Consider the following 20,271-nt stretch of genomic DNA (forward strand, 5'->3'; position numbering starts at 1 on the left):
GGCAGTGGTGCCTGGGAACTGCACATGCAGCACAAGTGGTCTGGATGCCAAAGGTGCAAGACACCCTTTTACCAAATAGCAGGAGGCAAAACAATAAGTATTTATTGGATAATAAGCCCATAGCATTCCAGCTCACTGGAAATTGTTACACCTTTGCACACTGCTGTCCTGAAGACAGCATTTTATTTGTAGACAAAGAAATAGCTGGAGTATGCATTGAGTGAGATATGACAGAGAAAAAAAACACAGACAATTTTGGACCAAGAAGTTGATATTTCTGAGATGTTTGACATTCTGTTCTTCACAAGTGTTTTCAATCACTACATCTTCCTGAAGAAGCACCTCTCACTGTCTCATCTTGCCTGCAAATAATATGACACCCCAGAAAATTAAAAATAATCCATTAAAAAGATTACTATCTTTTCAGGACATGGCAGCTCAACTGTAGCCACAGAGTTATCCTCGTGGGAACAGGCTGTCATGAACACAGTGGTAATAAAAGACAGAACAACTTGAGGGAAAGCTGTTTTGAAAGGAGGTTAAGCGAGGAGAATATGATGACCTTGGTTGTAAGTTTCAAAGGAGAGATGATGTAAAAGTCAGACACCACAAGCAAAGGAAGTCACAGAAAAGAAAAAAGCTGGGAAAACTCAGGGCGAGACACCAAGAAGGTGGAGACAACTTGCTGTGCCAAAAGCAAGAAACAATAGCACAGATACCAGCACTCTTGTCATAAGATAGTAATGAAAATTACTATAAATTTAGAAGAATGACATTCAATAGACTACTTTTTTAATCTATAAATGATTGTTTTTCATTATTTTTTTTAAAGTCACTGCTTATTATTAATCAGTTTTGATGGGCAGCCACAATCAAGTTCCTAAGTAATCAAATATAGAATATCCTTGAAGGCTGTTCATACCTATCAGGGCAAGACAGGTGGTGTAGTGTGTCTCCACTTTAGATTGCACTGCAGCCCAAGGGACATCAACTGAGTATTTAACAAAATTGTAATGACTGTAACTCAGCTATTGATCACCATTTGGGCTTTCAGGGAGAAAAATAAAAGGCATCTATGGGTTAATACTTCTGACTGAAATGTGCTTATTTAGATGTTCACTTAACAGATGTCATCATCAGGAGATAAAAGTCCTTACACTGAAAAGACAATTTTAATGGCCTTTCCCATTAAGCTATGGATGACATATTTCAAAGGGCAGATTATTGGAGTCTTTCTGCTGACAGCAAGGAATGACAATTGAATTCAGAATATCAGTGAATTTTTAAGCCTTGGTAACAAAGATTTTAATATAGAGCTATCTTATAATTCAGGACAAAACACCTTGACCGATTTATTCTTCTGTACAGCACATTTATAACCACATTTATATTCATTGCCACAATAGGCAATGGACCCTTACTGTTCATGGGAACAAAACTCCAGATGCTCTTATATTCTAAGCTTAATGTGTTCAGTTACTGGTGTAGCAGCATTAATCACAAAGAACAAGAGTTTTATGGCTTCAGAAAAATGGAACCTCCCAGGTTTGTTAGACTACTCTGCTCAATAAAATGTTTCCTATAAGCAAATGAGCTCTGAATATAATGTACTAAACATTATCACCCCATAATCAATAGGTATCAGGAAGACTGTTTTTAAGGTTTAGTTGGCTTCCCGCTCTCCTCCAGACTGCAATTATTCAGCTCTGTACTGCAGAGCTCCATTAAGCACTTTGTTTTTCATTGAATGACTAGAATCAAGTGCGTATGGCCTCCACGGATGGATAAACTGCTGTAAAAAGAGATAAGTCAGCAATACTGATTGGCTCTGTTGTCTGAGCATGCCTTTTGATTTTTGAATTACTGCCAAAAGCATCATCATTCTGTGTTTACCCTTCAAAAGCCCTCGGTCACTCAGATGGTGCGTATACTCACAGCACAGAGCTCTCCTTTGCAGAGACAGTATTCATAAAAAAAGGACAGTTTCAGTACTTGTATTTGTTGAGTGCAAATTTGTGGCACAGATCCTCTATCTCTCATCTTTCGTGACATTGCTACTATATAATATGAAGTGATTAAAAGACCAGTTTTACTGTGGTGCCGACCTCTTTCACTCAGATAAATGGTTTACCTCTATGCAAAGCTGTAGGTAGCTTTCAAAGTGTAATGGGTCACACTGTTTTCCTCTTCCCTTCCTTCTCTGGCAAGTCAAAGAAACAGAAACCCCCACAAACCTCTGTGGTGGTTTGTTTTGTCTGTATGAGTTTATACCAATCACTGAAGGCACGCTGCATTTTTCTTCACTGCTGTGGCTAGGGCCGTCAGTGCCAGGCTGAGTACTGGCTTTCACAGGACATCACGGGCTTGCATTTCCCTCCAGAGCTGCAACAAGAGCTGCTGTTTAGCTGTGAACACTTGCAGTGCACTTTGTACATGGGTAAATGCCTGCTGGACACAGCAGAAGCATGACCAGAACCGGTCCCTGATGAAGCATTCGAGCTGGTTACAACTCTTTGTGAATTCAACATTTAGCACTCGGGAATCTCCTCCGGCAGAGACAGGTAATCCTACCATGTCAAATATCTTGACATGATAGGATTACCCATCTGCAAAGGCAGATAATATATAATATTATATTATAAAGAATGGTTATTTCCATTTAAATACAAAAACAATCAGACACCAATGATTTGGGTTTTATGCAAACATACAGGTAATAACAAGACCATAAATAATGAAATACTATCTGCAAAAATGGCAATAAAGCGACAAATGAAGGCAATTGTTACCTTGTTCAAAGCCTTGTGGACATTCTGCAATCCTGTGATTTTCATTACTGCAATCTCACCAGAGTTGCAAGTTCAGCTGACTGTGAAGGTCTAGGCCCTGTAAAATCTTATTCATGTGCACACTGTAGGAAGCAGGGGTAGTGAAGGCAAAGCCTGTGCTGTTCCAAAGGCGCTACCTAAGACCTTGGGTGAGGAAATGCCCTCTTACAGATAGCTCACAACCCTTGTGTGATTAAAAGTAAATTCCCAACAAACCTTGGGAAACAAGTTCAGAATACTAGCATATGCTCTTATCCATTTTCTCGCTATAAAGGCTTCTTTATTACTGTTTTTGGCTGACAACACTTGAGATTGCATGTTTATCATCATTCTTAAAACACTTGAGAGAGAACAATGTGGGTGCATTTTTTATTTCGGTTTTAACTTCTTTATTTCATTGCTGTACAGCTGCATTACACTTGGCTTGAATCCCTCAAGCATTATTTTCCTTGGCAAAACAGTCACTGAACTGAGCAGAACTTACTATTGGAAAAATATGCTTGAAAAACCAGTGTTATGTCAATGCCAACTGAAACCCATGGAGCTTAAAATGTCACAAATGTGCCTGTAGCTGAAATACAGAGCTCCTCATTTTTTATTTATTTTTTTTATTTATTTTTTTTTTGTCTGAGCTAGGAATGTTGTAAGTTTTAGGTTGTGAAGTCAACTGTAAAAATCATAGAGTAGCCTCCTGAAGCTGAATGTGTGCTGAAACTGAATGTGTGCTTCTCCCCCTCCATGAACAAACATTTAGAGAACAATTATATAAAACTGGATGTAGGATAATTCCATAGGAAACAAATGACTGCATGGCTCCGTTTCCAGTCTTGCCTGCATTAACTGTAGCTATCTATAAGAAGCTGGGCTACAGGCTTCTCAGAGAAAAGATAGAACCCGACTTTGTAAAACATCTTTAATATTCAAATATATAAATAAGCACTACTGAAGAATAATTCAGAAGACTGCGGTGATTCATTACGAACAGATGCTATAAACGGGAACAGTAACATTGCTAGGTAAGGAAGAAGCAAGCTATTTTAGGAGTCTTGAAAAATCTCTTCTAGTTCTTCAGACAGATCATGCTGCTATAGTTATTTTATAAAAAATTATATTCTGAAAAGCACTTTAGTAAAAGAAACCTTTTACTGGAACTATTATTTAACCAAGACCTTCTACAGCACTAAAACACACTGCAATTGAGTTCCTGTTACAGTTTTAAGAATGGGAGGGGTGAAAATAAGAACAAAAAAACCCTACCATACCTGCACCAGGAGCTATTTATTAGCATAACACTCTTCCTTTTAAAGATTTTGTAACAACTGAAGTATATACAAAGTCTTACAGCATTTACACAATAAAAAAGTTTCCTATTAGCTGATGTAGTATAAGGTAGTGCTGCAATTTACTTCAAAGCGTGAATACAATAATAATGAAGCAGACCACTGTACTTTCAACTTCTCCACTACAACACCACCACTGTCAGTTGAAATGACAGTTAATTAAATCACTGGGAAGACAGGTTGTTGAAAGATTTGTAACAGGTTGATTCGCAGCACTAACCGTCTTAAGGAGAAAAAAAAAAAAAGAAAAGAAAAGCTACATACTGTCATGTTTCTACACTTTCCTAGAGCTGGAACAAACTTTCACAGCCTTAGATATAACATATGCAAGACAACATAATCACATTTTTTTCAGATATAGTTCAGCTACTGGGTGTATTTACTTCTGAATAGGAGGCGTTATATTGATATGGCTGTGTGTTTCCATTTTTGTTCATTAACTGTTTAAATAGGTCTACAAAAAAAAAAAATTAAGACAGCATGGAGTTTGTAGTCATGATGTGTTTTGACTAATAAAGGCATTCAATATCAGCTATAGGATCTAATTATTCCTGTCAAAAGTTTAAGACCAGGAATCTTTGAGTAAATATCAAACCCACAAAATCCTGCACCTGTGCCATTTTCATCTGCTGACTCCAACCTTCTTTAAGCTTTTCCAACTGGTATAATACAAAATCATTAAAATGCTTACACCAACCCAAATGCAAGACTCATTTAGTTTATGAGAGGTCAAGCAGATTCACTAGACTACTTCTGCTGTAAAACAGAGGGAGCTTACCTAGGAAAAAGAAACTTACTGAACAGTGCCTTACTACAAGTAGGGATATATAGTTTAACAACGATACATAATTTAAGAACATAGCATTCTTCGCCTTTTAGAAACAGCTTTCGTGTGCCAATAATGCACTTTCTACAAGAGATAAGGCTGCTTTGCCTATCGTCATATGCCTAAACCTCATATTTTGGCCAATTCCACTTTTCCTCCCCCCAGAGGGATTCTCTTTCAACTTAGAAACGAGTAATGTCAGTTGACAACATCTGTATTAAGACAAAAAGTGACATATATAAAATCCACAAGGAACCACATAAATACCAAAGAAGTCATATAACCTTTCCATGTAAACACTTTGATTCTACTGAAGCCCTAATCAGATTCTTGTCTTAAACTTTTGGCAGATAATGTGTATGCTCAGCCAGGCTTTGTAGTTAGTTATTGTTCAAGTGGAAGCCAGGTCAGCTCACATGTTGACAGGCATGCAACTTGGAAACATTGCACAACAAGCAACACAAAGAGATTTGAGAAGGGTACAAGACTTCAAGTAGACTTCACAACCCTTCACAAACTGAATATTCACAGACAAAGATACAGTCCTTGCTTTTTTTTTTTTTTTTTTTATGGTGGATTTCTCTCTCACACATGGGACACTTTCTGTGACTCTCTAGCTTGCTTGATGCTATATAACCACTTGATGATTCTGGCATTCCTTTCAATGGCAGAAATGCCATATGGCACGCGGTCATTGGCACTGTCATCATTTCTAAGGTCACTGTTGCTGTCCTGAGACTGTTCACAGTCTGAGCTAATCATGCTTGCACTGCGAAAGTTGAGGGATATAATATCAGAATTAGCCCTTGCAAAGTTTTCCATCCCAAGATTTTCAAGCTCTTCAGGATCCAGTCCGCAGTAGTTAAAGAACCGTTCAACATCTGCGTCAACGCGAAAGTATCTGTCGCTTAAGTCTGATTTTGATCGCTGTAGGGAGGGTCTTCTACTAACTCCACATCCAGACTCAACTGCCTCAATCTCTGGGGATTTCAGGGTGGCAATGGCAGCGATTTTGGGCTTTGGAGGCAGAGGTGGGGCTGAACTACTGCAGGGTATTGCTTTTAAGGGCTTTGCACTAGTTACTTTCCTAATGTCTGAAGAGCTGTGAGAGACATGCAAGAAAGTCTCTGCTGACTGATCTAGGAGCCTTCTGCTGACATTGGAGCTGCTCTCCTGTGGGCTGCTCCGGCCCTGCGTGGGGTAAACCTTCAAGGATTCGGCAAACGAGTGTCGGTTCAGCTCTGTCGAGTCGGCCCTGTGGGGTGGCCAATTTCGGGGGCCGTGCTTATGCCCTGAACCCGAGCTGGAGCCTTCAGAGCTGTTGATGATGTTCTTCAAAATCTCAAGTTTCAGATTTTCTCTCTGGACTCCACTCTCAGTCTTTGCATTGTTGCTGAAGACTTTCAAGGTGGGGCTCCCCAGCGCTCGCTTGGCTGCAGGACAGACCGGCGGCTTTGCCAGCACCGCCGGCTTCACAGGCTCCTGCTTGGCATTGATGACCTCCTGGCTCTTGACGTATTTCGCCTTGTCGGCTTCGAGCCTCTCCACCGCACTCAGTCTTTTGGGATTAGGCTCCGCCTGCCTGCGAAAATAGTCAGGTCCTTTGTTCAGGATGCGGAGAGGAACAGCAGATGTGAAAGTCACGGCAGGGCTGACCGGCTTCACCATGCTACCTGTCGGTAATGTTTCTGTAGGCATGTTTGGTGGTCTTTCCCCCGCAGCCGTTTTGGATTCTTCTCTGGGATCTCCTAAATGCACGGTGCAGAAACATGTACATTAAGCACAATGAATAGCCGATGAATCCTGGGATCTGAGCGTTAGCAGCAGTGCCTCATCTCACAGCTCATTAAATAGCACTGCGTTCCTCTTTTTAAAGGCAGCCTTTGTAGGGCAAGGGCACCCGACACAAGTCCGTATTAGTCTGCTCCGCTGGCTCCTTTCTTCTCGCTGAAAGATGCGGGAGTCTCGCCGTCCCCTCCGCGCTCCACGAGCGGCAGCGATCTGAAAGGCAGAATAACCAACCACACGTTAGCGGGAGCGCCTGACATCAGAGCGATAGCAACAGCCGCCTCCCGGCCCTCCTCTGCCACCGCCGCCCGGGATGCTGCCGCTGCCGGCACAGGGAGGCAGCGCGCACGGTGCCCCTGCCCCACCCTTGGCCCAGCACCCCTCCGCATCTCACAAGACATGTGTTGTTTGATATTTACACTCTGAGCTTGGATTTAACATAATCACACTGGGGAAAAAAAAAAAAAAGAATAATAAAAAACATAAGCCCCACCACAATACAGCCATACATTTCTAGAGGGAGAAAGGGAAACAGAAAGAGACAATTCATAGACTTTTACCCACCCATCTCCCAGAAAAAAAGTACTTCATATTAATATATTTGGCTTAGTTAAGTTGATTTGTGAACATGTTTTATCTCTAGCCCCCAAACATTTTTCTCGTTATAGGCAACGTAATAAATCTCAGCAATCAAGTGTATTTTCCTTGCTCATTAAATCGTCCAGAAAACAATCTCGTCTAAAAAGAAGAGAGCAAATAGAGACGTGTAGAGCTTTAAGTGCAATGCACATCTTTCATTGCTATTCCAATATAGAATCAACAAATAAAAACAAGAGATGTCACTAAATCCACCATTTCCAGTTCCTAGTTTCTTTCAACATTAGTGTCCATAGCACTGGTGCTCCAGCAATAAAAGAAGGCTTTCCAAGCTCTTATGATCACCATACAGGCTTAACAGAACAACAGAAAATGACTTTGTTTTTTTATGCAAGACTTTGGGAAATCTTCAAGACCAACCTGCATGGCTGGGTCTGAAAATGAAGAACCCATCTTCGACATGTAGAGACAATCATTCAAGTTTTCCATCAAGCAGTAAGTACAAACAAAATTTATGTTAATCTAAATTATTTTAAGGTTTTATCACTGAGATTGTCACAACAGTCTAAAATCCAACACCATGGATGATATTACAAGTGCTGAAACAATTTTTCCTACACGAGGCACTGAAGGGCACTTATCACGGAATCTACTTTTCAAGCAGTGATTTCGCTAATGGGTCTCATTTGTTTTATTACTGCCCCATTAATCTATGCTGCCCTCTTTAATATCCAATTTCTATTATCACTGTGATCTTCAGGGAGAGGAAGAAAAGCAGCTGCTACATCTTCACTCTACCCTAAAGCATACAGAGCAGCATCCTTCCCTGGGATGACTTACTTTCATGTTGCTGTCATCCTGGGTATTCTCATCCATCAATACCTAACTTACTAACATTTACATTGTTTTGGCAAAAACCAACAAATCCAAAAAACAACAACAAAAAACTCACCACAAAACCAAACAAAAAACACCCCCCCCAAAAATAAGAAATTCCAGCTGAAGTTACACTAACAGCAAAAACAAAAAAAAAACCCTCAACTACTGATGCTCAGAGACATGTGATATATACATTAAATATTTTCTTCATATTATCCAAGGTCAAAGCAAGCAAATGAAATATACAAATGCTATAATGAGATTATAGGAAAAGGCTGAGCTTTTTCCTGAAGGTTCACTGTCACAAGCATTCTTCAAATACAAACTAACACAGTTAGGTGGGTGATAAACCAGACACATATTCAGTGCAACTGAAAGGGTAGGGAAACGTTAATTAAGCTTCTCTTTCAATGTTGTTTTATAAATCCTAGTGCTAACTCTTCAGCAGTTTGACTTCCTGAATTTAAACTAAGTCTCTCTGAAAGAGATAAAGCTTTCCTCATTTGAATCAACATATTTATCGGTACTGTTTTGAAATTAAGTATGAAACTTCCAAATGCACAGAAGGCAATTCCAACATGCATCTGCGCACACATTTCTCTTCCATACACACAAAGCAAATCTTTCCACATTGCCAGCTCAGAGCTGGATGGCTAGGTGCCTGTATAAATACCCCATTGATGTGTATATTTAATACTTGTGTGCAGAAACCAAGTCTGTGTGAGAGCAGGGGTTTTGTCAAGAGGGAGAAAACCCCACAAACAGCTGAGCTCTTTGTACTTAACACTGTCACCCAACTGAGTTAATACCACTTGAGTAAGCAAGACAACTTTCCTCCTTGACCACTGTCATTAAAGGTGACCATGGTCCTGCCCCTGAGGACAGCTGCCAAGTCTGATCTCCTCCTGGTGAGTGGCCCCACACACCACTACAGATCAGAGCTACGGGAACTGAGGCCTCCAGCTCCAGGCTGCTTTTGGAAGTCTTTTCCCAGCATTTAATGACTTCCTCACTTTGGATTAGCTGACCATCCACACTGTCTTCCACACTACACTTAAAAGGAAGAAAAAAGAAGAAAAATGAATCCCACGAGGCATGTGTGTTTATCTGAGGGAACGAATGTGCTCGTTTGCAAGCAGGTATGGAGCCAAGTGTCCTAGAGACAATGGAGACATGCTGCAACTGGCAATGTGCTTCAGGCATGTCTAGAAAGAAAAGCAAGGACCTGGTGAGGAGCCAGGACAGAAATGTCCACTTGAGCCAGCACAGGGAGCCTGGGGGGTAACAGCCAGGTGGTGACATGGCCAGCTATGGAGGCTTTGTACCTGTGGGGCTGCTGCTATAAATTAAGGAACATGCAGCTATGAAAAGGGATCAACTTTTTGTGTATTGTTTCAATTTCTCCATTTCACTGACACGCTGCATTTGAATATTACCAGAAAGCTTATTCAGTATTGTCATCTCAGAGAGATAAAAATTACTAACCAGATACAGTTAAACAAAAAAATGTGATGCAAGAGAGGTGGATGAATGTAAAATCTAATGAAACTTCTGCCTGTGCTGGTGATGGCTGCAGCCTGATCCGACTGCTAACTGGGAAAGTGAGTTCAATTCCTACCAGCCTCTCTTCTGTCTGTGGGCACCTGAAACACCACAGTGACAGAGCCTTGCTACTTACTAATTTTAGAATTAATTACAGAGGCTGAGGGCAGCAGTACAGTGTAGTCTCAGGAAGACTTAAGATTCTAGTTGTGAAAATCATCATTGCAGCAACCAGGGCATAGAAATGGCTTTTTCTTTCTGGCTTAAACTCCAAAGAAACTCACTGCTTAGGCATCTGAATTCCCTGTTGGGTACATTTCTGGTTCCAGCAACAGCCTGCAGAAATTCAAAGGCAAATAGGTTTTCTTTACCCACTCCCAGAAAATGTGTGAAATATACCTAGGGACCCAAGAAATGTTCCTTTCTCTCTGTTTACATCCAGAGGTCTGCTCTATAGGTATAATCCTGCCATGGACTGAACCGTGTTTTTCAGTGTTTACTCTAGATTTCCATTATTGCTCTTCCTTACAAAACTACTAGACTTAAGAAATTATTTCAAGAAAAAAACTTCTGCATGCATTCAAACATTTATTTAATACCACGCATACACTAATAAAACCTTTCTGAAAGGTCTTACTGAGGTCCTCTAATACCCCACAACTATTGCAGAGTAGAATACAAAATGCACAAAATTTTGGGTTTTCAAAGCTGCATTTTCAGCCAGACACTTCAATTCAGGATTCCTTTGTGGCAGAAACAGAGATTCAAAGCACTTAATTCATTCTAGGCATCACATTAATCACTCTTGAGTCCATAATACGTTTGTCAGATATTCATATTTAAATAACCAATGCACTGTCTGCTTGATTTAGGGGAATACAACACAGCCTAGAGCAGCAATAGCTATACAGCTAACATTAATTACAAATAAATCCCCTATAAAATATTCTTTCCTTAATTTAAAGCCAAGGCAGTAGGAGGAGATAAACTGTGCAGAAACTTTGGAATCCCAGGTCCTTATATTCTAAGTATGCAGTTTCTTGAAATGTATGATAAATTTATGAACAGAACCCATTCTGGCAAGTACTTATTTCTAGCACTATTATGGATACAACAGTATTGTACAAAAATAGAGTTCATTTTTTCCTCTCATACCTAAAACTGCATTCTAAACACAGACTGAATGATGTCAACTGACAGTAAATAACATGCTTCCCTCCTCAGTTCTGTGCTGCCCTGTAGCTCCCACGCATTGGCCACGTTTCAGCCAGTCTTGTCTAAAAGAATCCACATTTTATATATGTAAAATACTTACATATTTTAACAATATTCAAGTTACAGAAAAAGCAGCAAAAAGCCATGTGAAAATGTGGTCCAAATGAAATGAGTGAAATTTCTGTCCTTGACTTTGGTGAGGACATTGCTTCACCTGACAAAGTTACAACGAAGCTCATTCCCTTAATTCATCCCTCTGGGACAGATGAAGGGATTGCACAGAAGGGAGGATGATGTACAGTGGATAAATATAATGAAGTTTGACAGCCTTTACTCTGCTTTCCTTGATATTTAAAGGCCTGTGTCAATTTTATTTTCCAGGTGATAAAATATAACTACCACTACCTCAAGATGCACCATAAACATGACATACATTCCAGTAAAAGTAATCAAGAAGTGGCTGCAATGTGACTCAAAGAGATTGCAAAACAAAACCTGCACAGGAACACAGGACACAGGTGAAAAATGTCAGGTTCCTCTAACACCTGGGTGCAGTTCAGAGCTGCAGGTCCCATTACGAAGCTGCTGGTTTTTTTAACAGTCACTGCAAAGCCTACAAATGAGAGCTTCCCTGAGAATGATGGGCTACAGGTCTATGTGCTAAGTTATACTAATATGTATGCCTAAAACTGATACAAGTTATTCTGTCAGAATAATTGTCATTGTAAACCTCACATATATATGCTAATAAGTGTAAAAATACAGGCAAAGCCTAAGTAAACTTGGCTGAAAATTGACAAAAGGTCATCCATATCCAGAATGGCAGCAGTATTTCATTTTTAAAACCAATTTTAGATAAAAATGTGTATGCTGTGTAGTCTTGGTCTCACCTAATATTAACTGTCAAGATAAAGCGTGAGGAGATGAAACAGTCTTCCAGATCAACCATGACTCAAAATACTAATGAAAGTGCCTATTTTCAACTCTGTTCCTCCCTAAAACATGACACAGTGAACAATAAGAGCAATATGCATCTGTTCAAGTACACATTTAAACCTTCAAAAGGTCATGAATAATGTGAACTACAGTGACCTAAAACTAAGAGTGGCAAAATTATATAGGCAAGAGAAATTTCCACCAAGTGGGAAGGCAGTAACTTTAGCAAAGGCAGTCACTTTGCACTGCTGATGTGCTACTTCCAACCAAAAAAACCCAAACAACAACTAGCATTGTTTGCAATAGCTTGCATAGCTGTGCATAATACAAGCTGATATATTTATGCTAATTCTGCTTTGCTCTTACATCAAAGGTTTTTAAGACAAAACTCTCCATAAATACAACAGTGCCACCACTGAGCACTCTATCTCAATGTGCAGTGAAAATGATGAAGCTTAAAGCAGGACATTGCCATAACCAGAAATACTAACGCTGAGTTGAAATAGCTGCTGGAAAATCCATGGAGGTATAAACATCTGGAAACCAGGAAAGCAATCTAGCAGCCATACTTACATACTAACCCTACAATGTATGTCCAGAGCTCACTGGTAGCTGGATAGAGATGCTTCCTTGAAAGACAAAACTTTAGAAAGTATTTTGCTTTTTAGTTCTGAAATCCATCACTGTTACATCTGCCCAGTAGCAGTAATCCACTCTCAGTGATGCTTCTGGGTTAAATACTGCCCTATAGATACTTCTCAATGATGAAAACTCTGATTTCTTTCAACAGGCTACATAAATCCACAAGAAAGCCCAGAAATGAAATTCCCCTTTCTTCCAACCAAGACAGTACAAACCAAAATAAAATGTCTTATTATTTAGAGCAATACCACAGGCTTGGTGTTTGTAAAAGCTGTAGTGGAAATCAGTTCTGTTTTCTTTGGATCCTTGTGTTGCTTAGACAGCACTGTTGTTCTTTGCAATAATTTCAGTCGCTCATTAAAAGTCAAAAAGAATAAGGGCCTAAAAAATTATAATAAGGAATATAATGTTTTACTACATTTGTAGCCTTACATGAATATTTCTATTTCAGTGTGCATTTTATGAAAATGATGCTCTCAACACTTCACAAAGTTTAAGGCAACACCTTTACGGCTTGTTCATCAGCCAGTGTCGTTGGTCTCAAGGCCAAACCACTTTTATACTTTTAATTCTACATCTCTCCATAACCATCATGTTTTAAATTTACAGCTTCCTCCTTACAACAAGGCCACAATTCCTAGTTTATCCTGTGATCTCCTGAGCCTACACAGTTTTTCTAGTATCTTTTACATACTTTTACATATCAACACAGTCCCCTTCTTCAATACAGGATACTTGGCCCTGGTGTTCAGTTACATTTCAGAAGTTCATCAGACCCTGATACAGATCCCTGCTGTACCAAATCCCACCTGCTTGGTCCCTCTACTCTGGAAAAAGGGGGGCTTTTATTCTCTCCCACTACTCCACCTTATCACACTGCTTCCCCATTTCACCATCCCATTTTTGCAAGGTACATCCTGCTCTGCTCTGATGGAAGGAGCAGTGCTATCTGCACTATAATTTTCCTTTCTTCTCTACTGATAGGAAAAGCTACCATCTCATCTCCTTGCTCCTGGTAGATATTCTTCATGGCCATGCTTGGATTTGGCATCCTGGTAAACCACCTTTTTTTCCTGTGGTAGTGCTTGTGGGGGGGGAAAAAAAAGTTAATTGGAGGTTCACTGCTGCAAAGCAGGGGAAAAACAGAGGAAGGCAGAACAAGAAAATAATTTCTATTACGAAGCTCAACAAAAATGTTTTAAATGGAATACTATTCATTTTATTATTTTATTATTTCATTTTTCAAGTCCATTGCAATTCTTAACAAGCCCACTTTCAGAGTGAGACATATTTAAGCGACCCAAATCTTTATGGCAATAGGTTCTGTAGAAGTCATATGCACTTGCAAAGAAGGAAATAAAAATCCATCTCCAAAAATGTGGAGATACACCTGCAAAACACCCTCCTTCTAAGTATTATCACAGATACTTCGCCTCACTAGCAGGATTTTCAGACTTCATCAGCCATGCTGTCCCCACACCACCACTGCCAAGTCTGGTCCTCAACGACAGAAACATGAGTGTCATCAGTAATCAGGCAGCTGGAAAACAGCTCAGTAACTTCTGCAGCATCCCTCACCAAAAAAATATAGTTATTAACTCACCTACAGAACATTCATCTTGATAGCAGTATTTTCAAAATGCCAATTCTGAGCTGCTTGTCACACTGGGATAAATTAAACATAGTCCTAAATCCTTTAAATGTTTGGAAACTCGTATGAATGTTTAAGCCCCCTACTGCAGCATACCAGTGCAGCTATAGGATTAGACTTAATTACACTATGGAGTAAGCCCTAAAACATAAATCACTTTAGCTTAGAAGAACTTTTATCTTGGAAATACTAAGAAATCAAGCCAGATTTAAATGGATAAAGTGCAAGGATAGATTTTCAAAATGAATATTTATATTAAATGTGCAGTGTGCCGACCAACACAGCCTTGTAGTCAAAGACTTAAGGAGCCATGACCAGAAGACTTCTGCAGGCTCATCTCCTTCATAGCTACTGCTGCACGGCAACATCAAGCTGAGCCTTCAAAACTCATTAGCACTGAAACACACACACACCTTAAATGGCATATTCTGTGGGGAAACAGAGCCTCACCATTTAAGTGATAGCAGTACTCATAAAATCTGGGGTAGCTGATATTTAAGCTTGGATCTCACCACAAAGCACCTGTTCCTCTGCCAGTACTTCTCCCCCTCAACTAATACATTGAGAATCACTTCTGAGCTCTTGTGTCTGCCTACAAGGCCTCAGCTAAGTCCTGAACAGCAAACCATGTCACAACCTGGGCACTTTCCCCATCTCCCATATATAACTTCAATGGCTGCCCATCTCCCCTGTTTCACTTCTATGGAAGGGAACTGTGAAAGATCTAGAATGATCACGAGCATGTAGGACAGAAGACATGTTCAGGGAAAGAGGCCCATGAGCTGAGCCCTGAGCACCAATGCCACCTGGCACAGGTGAAGCTCCCATTTTTATTGACAGACATGCAAGCAAATAAGCCTGAAGATAATTTCCAATCTGTAGAAAAAACAGGGATCTCTTCACCTTAGTCATCCATAGTGTCTTATTCAGCAGGTACCTGTCAGACCTAAAAATGGAGTCAGAGTTGTGGAGGATGACAATGAAAACACTTCCTCCACTAGATTTGGAGTCCAGACTGGAAGCAGCCCTCCAGTGCAGATACTCAGGGTACCAGGCTACACCTTGTATTATAAAAATGCCTCAAATGTGGGTGGTCAAGAGGATGGTGCCAGACTCTTTCCAGTGCTGCCAGTGACAGGGTAAGGAGAGATGGCCATAAACAAAAAACAGAGGAGGTTCTGCCTCAGCATCAGGAAGAACTTCCTTACACTGAGGGTGGCAGAGCACTGGAACTGCCCAGGGAGGGAGTCCTCTCTGGAGACATTCAAAACCCACCTGGACACGTTCCTGTGTCACCTGCTCTAAGTGACCCTGCCTTGGCAGGGGGCTTGGATGAGATGATCTCCAGAGATGCCTTCCAACCCTAACAATTTTGTGATTCAATATGTAGAGACAGATCCTTCTCCAGCACTTTCTTTCAAAGGCTTCCACTTTAAAACAACAATAAAAAAAGTATTTGCAAGTTTTCTTTAAATAAAGATCAAAAAAAACCACATAGGGTACTTGACAAGGAAGTTGGATTACTAACCCTGCTCCAGTGCAATTAAATAATTTCTAGCAAGTAGGACATTTCAGCTGAAATAGGAAGATTAACTCAGTTCTTCCTCAGGGGGTCAGAAACTTGCCCCAGTTTGGGGACTGGGGATTTGATCCAATCTCCCATTTCTCAAAAGAGTTCAGCAATCTCTGATTTTATGTACATAAACACTGCTGCCAGCTTGTTCTTGTGGGAAAGGCAAAAATTTACCCAACTGTCATAAAAGGCTCAAGACCCTGAAATATCAAGTTGTCATGTTTAGACTCTTAGTTATTGATGGAAGTTCTCTAAAACTGTTTACAATGAGAAATACATTAAAGGGACGTAGTATCATAGATACAAACAGATTTTATGTGAGAAAAAACCATAAACCCACAATGAAACAGCTTCATTTAGACACTCCCTTGCAGTTACTAATTCTGCAAAACTCCAGAAATGTTCAAATACATGAAGACCCAAAGTAAACAAATACAGCTGAGAAAAGAAAAACAGTTCCAACAACTTATGCAGTGAAAAAACAGAAACCATCAAGAGCTATTTTAAATGGAAAGACATACTTAAAATTTCCTTTCCTTTAGAGATGTCTATAGTAAAAGATTCTTTTGAAAATGCTTATTTTCATAGTTTCAAAACAAAGCTCAATAGCACCTTCCTGAAGTTTCTTACATGTTGTGAAAATGTAGTTGAAAGAAATAGTGCTGAAGAATATTTCTTATAATACTTGTCAAGATTTTACAAGCAAGAAACCAGAAAGCCATCTAATTAATTATATTTAAATATTTTCTTACTTTAACAGCTTGTTACATGGAAAATTCTTTTTAATAAATTCTATACATGAATACAAGCATTTAATCTTTAAAAAGAAATATTAAAATATAGCTAATTAACATCTGCTAGTGATATTAAAAACTTACAAGGCCACCTTTCATAGGCAATACAGTAGGCACAATTAAAAAATTAGCATGGTAAAACCAGTACCATTAGAAAAATGATAATGTTCAGCCAGGGGGATACAATAGAATGGCCTAATTCTGACAACTGTGAATTTTGAGCTGCTCTTCTGATTAGCTGTGGGGTCTTGTTTGTCAAAACTCTTTGTATTAAACAGCCTTTTCTGGAACATGAGATATTACTGCAGTCAGGTCAGCATGGCTAATTAAAAGTAATGTCTACAACCTAATTGCCCTTAGTTAACCATTTCTAAGCACTGAAACTCTACACACATGAAATATTGCAAAATTATTTTTTCTTAAATAAACACACTATAAAAGTTTTGACTATGTAAAAACAAATCAAGTCTTTAAAATTATATTTGGAAAAAGAAAACCCCAACAAAAACAAACCATACATGATTTACAGCAGTGTTCAAGGGCACTGCAACCTTCACAAAAACTCCATGAATGATTTCTTTTATTTTTGAGTGGTACAGCTATGTTTTTCTCTAGATAAGAGGACATTTTCCCATACCACAGGATGGTTCATTCCCCTTTCTTCAGCCTCATGTCTAAAGGTACATGTTGTTAGAAGTCAAGAAAGAAAACTGAAGGCATGTATAACATTATGTCTTGAAGACATACCAGTATATTACAGAGTTCTTCAAGCAGATGGTTAAATGTACCAGTTTTGGCACTGGAACACAATGCAATTTAGGTCCTCATGATGTTGCAATTAATGATTGCAGCTGTGTAACTCAACACAAGTGCTACACTTGTGCATGGTCACACGCTTGTGTGTGTAATACCAGCACTGACTACAGCTGTTGAGGTGTTTGCTGTTAGAACACACTGAGTATATTCTGTTGGGAAATACATGCCACAGAGCTCACTCCTTAAAACTACAGGCCTTCACAAACCATTCACAACCCATTTAACTGGAGATGAACATCAAGCTAGCTGTCAATGAGCATCCAAACTTTTGTTTAATATGCAAATTTGACACTCAAAAGTGGGGCTTTGTATTACTGTTAAATTTAATGACCCTTCACTGAAACAATATTCTTGAAAAGTCTCGTTTTAGAAATCAGACTGTCCAGATTCTTTTGAATGGTTTTGCCTATCTGAGGGGTTTGGTGAAGTTATGATGATGATGATGCTGGAAATTCTTCCTGACCACAGATTATAAGAAACCATAAAATCCTCACCATCCTAAAGAAAACAAAAGCTGTACTGAGTCATGACCACTGCTTTTAATTAAAAGGAGAGAGGAAGGCAGTGCAGGGAAAGTGGAGGCATCCCAGCTCCAAGAAAACAAACAAAGCAAACTAAAGAAACCCAAAACCTGGAATTGTGAGTGTAGGGACAGAAAAAAGAAAAGTGAGAAATGACAAGGCACAGAGAGGTAGAAGAGAAATACTATTAACCAGGCAAAGAGCAGAGAGAAGAAAGTGTTGGGAACAGAGAAGGAGGCACTGAACAATGAGATGAGAAGCAGGAGAAGATTACAAGGACAGAGAAGGATTTTAAGAAAAATGAAAAAGACAGCTCAAGTTCTCTTTCTCATCTCATCTCCTCTCTCACAGCTCCTACATCCTGCAGAAGGAACAGAGCTGGGATAAGGGCACTGTGGAGAAGGGTGAAGCTCTCAGTGAAGCTCCTCATGAAGTAAAGCTCCCTGCTAACCCAGACCATTTTTGGGTTGAGGAGAGAGATACATCTCTCTCCTGCAGCCTCTGTGCCTGAGGCACACTGCTGAGCTTAGAAGGCTGGGGGCAAAGGAGCTGGCACTGGGTGGTTGGCAGGAGGATATCACACAGGGATACCAGGCTCAGAGCACCGCGCACTTTCAGGATGAAAATGCACAGTTGGAGTAAATCCAGCAATCAGAAATACTGACCAGCCGATTGAATGAGTGCTGAGGTTTGCTGCAGACTCCTCAGTAAATCCAGTTCTTCTTTCTGGCAATGTTTCAAGACCCCTTTCATGTGCTGATTGCATATGACCAGATACACAACAGGCTTGTCCCTGGGGATGCTCTCCACCTTGTCCTCACAGGTGCCATAGACTATTGCTTAGAAAGACTGCTTAAACTACTCCTCCATTCCTGCCCTCCCTGAGAGTATCAGACTACCCCAAGATTGCTGTATATCCATTCTCCTCTAAGATACGTGGTTAATTAACAGATCTCCCTTCTCCTGTAAACAAAAGTAAATCTCCAAACTGAAAGTTAAATACAAGATTGATACTGACTGCCCAAAGTAGCATAAGAAATTTATCCCAAACCCATAAATTGGACAGAAATATGGCAATCTTGTATCTACTGCTTTATCTTCATTAAGAGATGAGAATCAGCAAAGTTTTTAAGTAGTTGACTGAAACTACTTGACCCTGCTTGGCAGGGTTAAGATGCCTAAATCAGACAAATAATGAGATGTGGAAACCAAGGTGCCAAACCTCAAATGAGGACACGTGGTGTCTATTTATCTGTTCATGTCTGCTTCATGAAGGTAACTTCTCCTGCCCAGCTGCCCTGCCAGCACACCATCCCCACCACTGCTGGGGAACTGAGTCCCTCCACTGAAGATGTCCCTCAGTCCTAGTTCCAGCTCATCAGTGATCTGGACTGGTTTCAAGGCATTCTTTAAAAGCTAATGAAAAGGGAGGGCTGGCTGTGTCACCCCAGCCAGGACTGAATGCTGCCGTCATCATAAATCACAAATCCAACCTTTCCTGTTGACAAAATGAGCAATATATTTCCAACAAAACTACAGACCTGCTGAAGCATCTGTATGAACACAAAACATTGAATTCCATTTCTAGGATGGCAGAAATAAATCCCATGCAGCACGACATGAGGAAGGTAAAAATATGAAATGTGACTGTAAAATTAATGTAGGTTAACTTGTGATCACAAAAATTAACACAGATCTTTGAATGTTCCTGGTGTCAGTCCATGGCACAGCTAAAATGGTTTGGCTGCCTTAATTTCATAGTATATATGCAATGTATCTAGAATTTCAAGTTCCCAGTTCCTCAGCTGACAGAAATGGCTTCGGAGATGATTTTCACATTCTGGGAACAGATTTTTACCCTTAAATTAGCCATGTGTACTCTCAGACTTAACATTTTGTCTTGAAATAAAACAGCAGCGATAATGGTTAATTTAAGACCCCACACAATGCAAATTTATGTTCTGGAGCCAAATATGCTGATTGGAAACAGATGAACATGAAATGCCTTTTACTGAGCAGAATTAAAACTAAGTATTAGTGAAGTGTGTTGCTAATTTGACACATGACACGTTAGACATTGATTACTGATTTCTTTCTTTGCTACAATGAAATACCAGAAGTGCCCTATTAATCTTTCAAGAATTGTACCACCATTGTTATGAAGTGCCACATGTTCAGCTCCTGTCCCCCCTGCTGCCCTCACGGGCTTCAGCTGGTTTACTTGTACTCAACAAGGATGAAGCTACTCTTTCCATTACTCCTGACAATGGATTCCTGACACCTCTTGTTTTGGAGTTTAAGTGACAAAAATAAAGATTTTAAA

The 20,271-nt window shown here is 39.8% G+C and overlaps 1 protein-coding gene across 49 annotated transcripts in view; it reads right to left on the reverse strand.

The window, feature by feature from the left end:
- Positions 1 to 3,183: 3,183 nt before the first annotated feature.
- FAM110B (family with sequence similarity 110 member B) overlaps positions 3,184 to 20,271 on the reverse strand; it is a 115,201-nt gene continuing 98,113 nt past the window's right edge. For 48 of the 49 annotated variants that reach the window (XM_086887511.1, XM_086887698.1, XM_086887467.1 and 45 more), the window contains one exon: positions 3,184 to 6,995. In XM_086887511.1, coding sequence (XP_086743637.1) covers positions 5,580 to 6,692 — 1,113 coding nt within the window. In that variant the 5' untranslated portion in view covers positions 6,693 to 6,995 and the 3' untranslated portion in view covers positions 3,184 to 5,579. The remainder of the gene's footprint in view (positions 6,996 to 20,271) is intronic. The other variant, XM_086887727.1, reaches the window with a different exon arrangement.

Source organism: Cyanistes caeruleus, chromosome 1, assembly GCF_971803275.1.
Source record: "Cyanistes caeruleus chromosome 1, bCyaCae1.hap1.1, whole genome shotgun sequence".
In the NCBI taxonomy this organism is placed as follows: Eukaryota; Metazoa; Chordata; class Aves; order Passeriformes; family Paridae; genus Cyanistes; species Cyanistes caeruleus.